Source organism: Lactuca virosa, chromosome 9 (assembly GCF_052849685.1).
Source record: "Lactuca virosa cultivar CGN04683 chromosome 9, Lactuca_virosa_CGN04683_v6, whole genome shotgun sequence".
NCBI lineage: Eukaryota > Viridiplantae > Streptophyta > Magnoliopsida > Asterales > Asteraceae > Lactuca > Lactuca virosa.
This window is the reverse complement of record NC_136434.1, coordinates 24,191,513-24,200,665: the sequence shown is the minus strand read 5'-3', so window position 1 is coordinate 24,200,665 and position 9,153 is coordinate 24,191,513. Positions and strand designations below refer to the sequence as shown.

General features: G+C 33.0%; 1 protein-coding gene across 1 annotated transcript; it reads left to right on the top strand.

Annotated features, from left to right (window-relative positions):
- Window positions 1–1,476: 1,476 nt before the first annotated feature.
- LOC145141178 (E3 ubiquitin-protein ligase CHIP-like) lies at window positions 1,477–4,503 on the top strand. The gene is made up of 8 exons (XM_079074499.1): window positions 1,477–1,788; window positions 1,895–1,962; window positions 2,311–2,374; window positions 3,339–3,410; window positions 3,554–3,687; window positions 3,783–3,936; window positions 4,041–4,151; window positions 4,268–4,503. Exons 1-8 carry the CDS (start codon window positions 1,681–1,683, stop codon window positions 4,391–4,393), a joined length of 837 nt encoding a protein of 278 aa, XP_078930625.1. The 5' UTR covers window positions 1,477–1,680; the 3' UTR covers window positions 4,394–4,503.
- The last annotated feature ends 4,650 nt before the right edge of the window (window positions 4,504–9,153 follow it).

Genomic DNA, 9,153 nt, shown 5'->3' with positions numbered 1-9,153 from the left:
CGGTGTCGTGGTCACAAATAACCATCACGTTGTGGTGACTTGTCGCCACCACGCCGTGACAATCAATGCACCACGTTGCGGGGAGACAAAATCTCTAAATCCAAGTCTTAAATACAAAGGGAACTTTAAAGAATAATACCTCGAAATACAAATGTTACAAATTTAGAAATTACCTCTTTGACATTTTTTATAAGTTAACATAATGTAACTTATAAGGTTATGATATTTTTAACTATTATTATTTGTAATTAATTGAAACACCAGAAAATTTTCAATTATTATAAAAAAATAGTTTTGATATTTTTTTAATTAATTTTACATGTCGATTCAGTTTTATATTTAAAACATTTAAAAGTTTTAAACTATTAAAAAGAAAAATCTTTGAGTATTTTTAAATTTATTTGATGTTTTTTTTTATATTTTGGATTTAACATGATATTTAAATCAATATTTTTATTATATTATTATATTGATTATTCATAAAATCTATCATTAATATGATAATATTTCACATTTAATAACATATTTAAATTAATAAAATAGATATATTATTTTTTTTAAAAGTCTTTGAATATTTTAAAGTTTTTTTTGATGTTTTGTTTTATATTTTGGATTTAACATGATATTTAAATTAACATTTTTATTGTATTTATTATTCATAAAATCTATCATTAATATGATTATATTTCACATTTAATAACTTATTTAATTTAATAAAATATATGTATTAGAATGAAATATAAAGAGTTTGAGAGTTTTAAATACATATGTGAAGATTTTTATTTATTTATTTTTTTAGTATAGAGTATATAGATTACTGTAAGGTGCACCATCCCTACACCATAGATTGTCCACCAAGAAAGTAAGATAAATCAAATATTCTGTTACCTTTTATATTTATCTATCTTTTTTTATTCATTAGATGAAGACAAATATCAAAATCAAAATATGAGATTGAAAAAGAGAATTAACAAATTCTACATATCATTACAGGAAACAAAATGCATAAGTATATTTAATTTTTTTAAAAATAATGTTTGTTTTTTTATCCTAATCAATACATATGGATAAAGATAAACATCCTTGAATCGTCTCAACCAAATGAATATGAATCCCTTATAAAACATATCTAAGAGATGGTTTGTTACGGAATATAGAAATTTGGAACCAATAAAATTACAAAACATAGTCATACATAACTTATACCATTTTAAATATCGATCAAAAACCATTTAAAAAAAACATTTACTAATTGCAGTGATAATGAAAGCATGGAACTTTTATGAGCAATTTGACTTTCTTTTGTATTTTTTATAATCACATTTTAATATATTATCAATAAAATATCCACAAGTGTGAAACAACTTGGAAGTTACAAAGTAAATATCCCTCAATTTCTCTAACTGTTGACCGTAGGATTCACACTATTCGATAGCGATGCTATTGCAACAGAAGAGAAATTTCCAATCAAATAACAGACCAATCATATCCGACTGTCATCAACAACCTGTTATTTTAGTCTTCATCACCCAATACGACTTGCCATCGACGCTTTGCTTGCCTCCTCCACCTCCTACTACATCCATCACAAACGATTCCTCTCTTACTCAAAAGATTTCAGAGAGAGAAGTATAGAGAGCAACGTGTAGGGAATTCTGTATAGCGAAGAGACTGGTGATAATGAAGGGCGTGAATTCGGCGGCCATTCAAGCAGAACAACTTAAACTTGATGGTAACCTCTGTTTCATGAAGAACAGATTCGGTGCCGCTATCGATGCTTATACGGAGGTATTTTTTCAAGATTTTATCTCTTGTGAAGTTGGATTTGTTTCATGATCATATAGTGTTTGACAAAATGTTTGTTTGGTTTGCTTTCGCTTTTTCAAAATTTCAGGCTATCACGTTGTGCCCTAATGTTGCGATTTATTGGACCAATCGGGCTTTATGCCATCGCAAGCGCAAGTACGTATGATCGGAACCTTTTGTTTCTACTAAGCTTTCTTTTATGTCATTAGGGTTTTGTTTCTTGCTTCGTTGCTTAGAAAGACTTGGAAATTAGAGAGAATCAGTCAACCCTAGTCGTTTTCAACCAAAAATTGAATCGGATGCTGTTATGATAAGCACAGTAACATATATATTTTCAAATGTAGTAGTCAAGATTTTAGGAAAGATTTACAGTTATCAGTTTTCAAGTTGAATTGTTGGAAACATATTGACCATTTAGCATCAAAAGTCAAAAATCACCTTTTTCTTTTGGAACTTAATTGTTTTGATCTTGTGTTCCATGTTTTGCCTATGTTTTCTTTGTAGTGATTGGACAAGAGTTGAGGAAGACTGTCGAAAGGCTGTTCAGCTTGATCATAATTCTGTCAAGGTCTAGATCATACTCTCTCTTTTCAACTCAAATATTGATTTGTTTCATTTGTTTCTCCAGCAGCAAATCTTAGCCTTGCACTAATCACATCACATAGTTTTTAGGATTGAAAGACATACAGTTCTTGTATGTACTGATACATAGTTAGAAGAGTAGTCAAGTCATTGTTTTAGCATCTTACACATGGCTTAAAGAAACCATTTCCTCAAATGAAAATTGTAAATAATGATTTGTGGAAAAGTGAGTGACGTGAATAACTGAGGGCGATGATATCTGTTTATTCTCTAAAGTACATTTTGTTATTTACTACGTGCAACTTTAGATTCCTTACAAAGAAGCCAAAAGAAATATGTTAAAAGGTGTCAAATTTTGGACATGTGGACAAGAACCTTTTATTCTGTCCACGAATCATCAATCAAGTCCTAATGGCACCAAACTATGCTTTTTATTTTCTGCAAAATTGTTAGGTTTATTGATGGCAATCAATACACAAAAGGGAAATAAATAAAAATAGAGAACTAAAGTGTAGAAAGAGGCGAAAGATGGCAAGTATTCCACCATGAAGATAAAGTAAACAAATGATGTTCACTCAATCCAATTTTGAGAATCCACATTAATGTTGAACTTCATCATTACTTATTGGATATCTTTATGGAATAATTTCCATCTAACAAAGTGATACTTGCCATTGATGTTTAAATAGTGTTTGAAGTGAATTGCTTATGCAAACATGCTTTTTAATGATTATGCTTTCTCATTGTTTTTTCATAAGCAAGGTTTGTAGGATTTATACTTATCTCGTTTAGAGCACTATGTATCATCTTTAACTTTATTTTGATAATACAGTGATATATGAACGTATTTACTTACTATAATAAGTTAATAACACTAACACTTCTTTCCAGTTATGGCTGTGTAACAACTAACAAGGTGAAATGCTTTTGGAAAAAAATTGGAATTGCAGGGTCATTACATGCTAGGGCTTGCATTAATGCAGAGAAAAAAATACGCAGAAGGAATAAAAGCTTTGGAAAGGGTATAAACTATATAAAGTTTACTTGATGATTATAATTTTTAAAAAGAAAAAGAAGCAAATGTTTTATATATATATATATATATATATATATATATATATATATATATATATATATATATATATTCCCACATTATGATATTCAGTCTTTGGATCTTGGAAGAGGAGCAAACCCTCATAGTTACATGGTGGAGGAGGTATGGCAAGAGCTAGCAAGAGCAAAATACCAAGAATGGGAACATGATTCCACCCAAAGATCATGGGATTTGCAAAATCTAAAGTATGTGTTTCCATTATTATTATTATTATTATTTATATATTCAGATTCATATTCTTTTCTATAAAATGATGTTTGTTTGTTTGTTTGTGGTATAGAGAATCTTGTGAGATAGCTCTTGTAGAAAAATATTCGCTTGATGTGACTCAAGTGGAAGGATTCACAGATGAAATCACAGATTCCGCTTCACAACAATTACAAGCTCTCAATTCAGTTTTCTCCAAAGCTTCAGAACCCGACACACCAAAGGAGGTTTAAATTTTTTTCATACGGGTTCTTAGAATTCATTTTAAAATAAAATATCTCTTTGTTTTTTTTTTTTTAATAATTACATAAATGTATGTATGTGATTTCAGATACCAGACTATCTATGCTGCAGAATCACACTTGATATTTTCCGTGACCCTGTCATTGCCCCAAGCGGTTTTACATACGAGAGAGCAGTCATTCTTGATCACCTCAACAAGGTTTTTAATTTTTTTTTTTTTTTTTTTTTTTTTTTTTTTTTAATAATTTATAAATCTCAAGTCTTTATATATATTTTTTGTGTGTTTGTTACATATATTTGAATATGGTATGACAGGTGGGAATGTTTGATCCGATAACACGTCAACCTCTTCGGCCATCTCAATTGGTTCAGAACTTAGCAGTAAAAGAAGCAGTTCAAGCATTTTTGGAGACACATGGTTGGGCTTACAGAATGGACTGAAAAATACTTTTTTTTTTCTTTTTCTGGTTGAGATGTTCTTCTGCTCAATTTGTACAGTCAATTGTAGATGATGTTTTTATTTTTGGTATGCTAAATTCGGTTGGTTATCATGATTGATTCTACTCGACATTGGTAGAAATATCAAATATTGGTATACGTAAAAGTCTTTTATTCTTTGGAACCTTTCTGTGTTTGTGAACACCAAACTCAAATACTAAATGTCAATTTAGAGTTCAATACGCTATGGGGGTATATTAGTAATTTAACTAATTAACCTTGCTAGTTACTAAACTTAGTTTGTTAGAATGGTTAGCGGAATGTACATGTTACTAGGTTAGCATGGATGGCGTAGCCTAAGCTTGTGTATAGTGATGTAATCTGCCCTAATGAGAATCAGAAGCTTTTTATCTCTTTCATTTTCTTCAAACAAGTTAATATGGTATCAGAGTGTTCTACATTTATCAATGCTGATTTCATCATTAAAATCTTTTTAATTTGATGACTAAACTGCACAAATGGTCCCTGTGGTTTGTTCAAAATTGTCACTTTGGTCCAAAAAAGTTTGGACTAGCACCTAAGGTCCAAAGTTTTCATTTTGTTGCGAGTTTGGTCCAATTTTTTTTTGAAATTTTTTATAATGATGATTTTAACCTTGATGTTTTCTTTTTTAAATTTTTAAATTACTTTAATATGTTTTATGTTTAAAGTTTTGCCCATTTTAATTTGTTTTTTTATTTTTTCTTTTGTTGCAACAATTAAACAAAAAAGAAAAAGTAAAATATTATTCCACCCCCTCTTCTTCTTTCACAAACACCACTCCATCTCTCTCCCTACAATATCTGCAGGAAAGCATCGCCGACCACTTGCCATTGTCGCTGGAAACAACCGCCACCAACCGGAAACCACCGTCACCAGCCGGAAACCACCATCATCTGTCGGAAACCATCATCATCTGTCGAAAACCACCACCCATCCCCTTCTTCATCCACCTTCATATTTTTTATCCCAATCTCCCCTAGTTTTGAACAAAGATCGATGGGTTTATCGTTAAGCAGCAACATGAAATCGGATTTGGGTTTGCACCAAGAACATACGCGATGATTTGCCCTTCCAGATCTTGAAACCCCTAATATCGGAGCTGGATCTGCAATGATGGTCGTAAAAAACCCTAGCGTCACCATCTTCATCGATTTGGATTTCAGCCATCAAATCTGTTCGTCACCGGCATATGTCGTCGGACCACCAGCGTCGCCATCTTTGTCAGCAAACCCTAGCTCGTCATCTCCTTCGTTTCTCTCCATTTCCGACATTTCATCGTTCACAGGAGATCATATATGTTCGCCAGACTTCAGATATGGTAAGCTTACTTTTTATCGAACAATGGCATCGCCATATTTCTCAGTTCCATCGTCCTTATGTTCTGTTCATCTTGAAATCGTTGTCGCCTCGTGGCCTCCCTCCCTACGGATCTGCAACACCCACCAGGTCGTCGTCAGAATCGAAGGGTTTGCTGAGGAAGATGGGCGTTTGAGAAGGTGACATGAAATGGGTTTGCTGAGGAAGTTGGCGGCGACGTTCTGATTCTCCCGTGATGGTTGGGAGATGTAACCCAGTTCGACGGTGGGGATGAAGGCGGTTGTACTGATCGGTGGTCATGGTGGCGTTTATACCTCCGGTCAGTGGTGGTTGTGGTGGTATTTTCTCTATGTGAAAATTAGATGAAGATAAGTACGAGAGAGAGAGAGAGAGAGAGAGAGAGATGTATTTTTTTCAATTTCTTTAATCAAAAAATTAAAAGAACATAATAGAAAAATTGTAAAATAATTAAAAAAAGGAAAAAGGAAAAATACCAAGGGCAAATTTGTCTTTAAAAAAAGTTTTGAAAATTTTGGATCAAACTCGCAACAAAATGAAAACTTTGGACCTGTGGTGCTAGTCCAAACCTTTTTGGACCAAAGTGACAATTTTGAGCAAACCACATGTACCATTTGTGCAGTTTAGTCTAATTTGATATGTGAATCAATTTCAAATGGCAACTTCTTCAAATTCCATTTCTGTAAATTCAAAATCTATTGATTCAAATTCATATAACAATCCGTTTTATCTCCACAATAATGATGGACTTGGTTTAGTGTTGATTCAAATTCATATAACTACGCAAAATGGAGCAGATCTATGCGTATTGCTTTATCAGTCAACATCAATCTTGATTTTATTGAATGATTAATTACACTACCAAAATATACTGATCAAATTAGTTTAAGATCTTGGATCAGGAACAATAATGTTGTTATCTCATGGATCCTTAATTCAGTTTCTAAGGAAATCTCATCTAGTAATTCAAGAAGAGAGGCAAAGCAATCTAGGTAACATGCAAAATTCTACCCTTGCATTCAATGTTCCTACTTCGAAGTTCAAATAACAATAGCAACGATAATGTCAACAAGACTCGACCTAATTCTAATCAATCATATAAAAACTTCAAGAAAGATTTCCCATATTGTATACATAGCAAGAGAACTGGTCACACGTACTGCATGGTTTTCCTCCTGTGTATAAAACTCAAAACAATGGTGCAAATTAGTCTCGTGCCAATTCTGTTGGTATCGATCAATGACAATTAAGTGTTGAAACAGAAGTCAATGAATCAACTACAATGTGAAGGCTTAATTGTTTTAATGAATAATGTTGAAAATAAGCCCTTTGATATACTTTACTGTGATGTATGGGAGCCTTACCAAGTTACTTAATACGAAGGCTATAGGTCATTTGTAACTTTAGTAAAGTAGATGATTGTACTATGACAACCCGAAATTTTTTGCCTTTTAAGTACAGCCATTCAATTCAACCCTGTGTCAGACTCGTTTATGCTATCTGTTAGCCTTGTTTAAGGGTCTGTTTGAGCGTTCTAAGCCTAGTACATCCAAGGAATGAGTGTTAGGAAGTATCTGCTGAAGCTCAAAACCACCAATCAAGCCATAAACTCCTTCATGAGGAGTTTACGTCCACATCACATGAGTTTACGGCCGTAAACTCAAGGTGGCCGTAAACTCTTGGCCTTAAGGATGATATTCCTTCACTTTTTCTCATTATTTACCATTTCAAGTCAAGAAACCCGAATTCTCTCTCAAGTATCATAAGGATCTTCATTTTTAGCTTCAAAAATGTAAGTGTTTCATCCTTTGATTTGTTGATACATCTCCTTAACTAGTATCACCCTTTGATTTCATCCATGAACTTCATCTTTTGGGTTAGATCTCCAAGAACACCAAGAACACACTAGTTCTTTGGGCCGAAATCAACCCTTTTTGCTTCCATATCGTAAGTATCCTTTCCCTATACTTGTTATCTAGTAGAAGCTCCTGATTTACATCCTTGAAATCAACCAATTTCCAAGATCAATGAGAGTTTACGGCCAGGAGCATCTCCCTTGGCCGTAAACCCTTGTTAAGGCTACTAGTTTGGCCATAAACTCTTCTTAAGGCTAGGAATGGGTCTAGAACACTTCCTTGATGCTTGAAAGACCTTAAAAACACCCTTTGGCACAAGACTTCATGATTTTACGGCCGTAAACACATAGGGCCGTAAACCCTATGGTCGTAAACACATAGGGCCGTGAACATCTTGGCCGTAAACACCAATGTGTGGCCTTAAACACTCCTTTGATCAATCACATATGATTCTAACACTTGGTCCAAGTGTTTCCTAGTCCCTAAGGGTGTTTCCTTGCATGTATTTGCTTTTAAACACTATATTCATGCCAATATATGCCATTATATGTCATTTAAGACTCGTTTGTGTCTCGGGACTTCATTCGTGGAACTTCTCATCCTTACGCGCATATTCGTTTGAATCACCTACATAAGGTGAGTTCATACCCCTGTAATCAATCTTTTAAACTGTTTTAAATGCTTTTAAGGAGGGGAATACAAGTTGAACACAATGATAATTGTGTAAATGTTTGTTATAAACATCTTTCAATAGATTACTTATGTCATTTATAAGTGATCAAAACATTTCAAAAACTCTTTTTAAGTTATGTTACTTTATAGTTTATAAAACTCCGTTTTTAAAGTACAATCATAACTTAGTAGATAAATGAGTCTTTTCAATAACAGTTCAAGTAAACATACTAGTAAACTATAGTAGGTATAGTTTAGGGGTTCAGTTCATACTAAATGCTAGAACATACTATAAAGAGAATCAAGGAGGTAGATACAATACGCGATAACATAAAGAGCATACTAAGGAGAAACATGGAGGAAGATACAATACAACAGAGAGACACACTATACACTATAACAGAAAGAACATACTAAATGCTATAGCAGAAAAACAATACAGGATCTAATTATACCAATAATCACTAACTCATTGTTCTAAACAAAAGGTGATAGTAAATTGGGTATACATGATCATATAACATTAATGTGAATTTACACGACCTAGCAATTTGTTTGCGGAAGTCGCGTTTGGTCCCCAAAATCTCTTGCAGGGAGAGCGTATAGTATGGGTACTACTTATCACATTATGACGTTAATAAAACAAACATGTTTTAAGGTAATCAGTACGTCAGGATGTCAATTCAAAAGACAACTGAGTACTTACATTTTCCCATTACTTTCATATTGTGACAGTTCCACTTGAAAGTTAATGCAAACTATTTTCGAGTTAAGATAGTTATAAACTAGGGAAAACTTACATCTTTTCAAACGACAAACAGAACAGTCGAGTCTAGTACATTCAGTAGAAAGGGGCCT

Excerpts from the sequence above, each read along its gene's own strand:
- LOC145141178 (XM_079074499.1), top strand. The coding sequence starts at position 1,681 with ATGAAGGGCGTGAATTCGGCGGCCATTCAAGCAGAACAACTTAAACTT. Across the intron at positions 1,789-1,894 it reads CTATCGATGCTTATACGGAG|GCTATCACGTTGTGCCCTAA; the intron begins GTATTTTTTCAA and ends TCAAAATTTCAG. Across the intron at positions 3,688-3,782 it reads TGGGATTTGCAAAATCTAAA|AGAATCTTGTGAGATAGCTC; the intron begins GTATGTGTTTCC and ends TTTGTGGTATAG.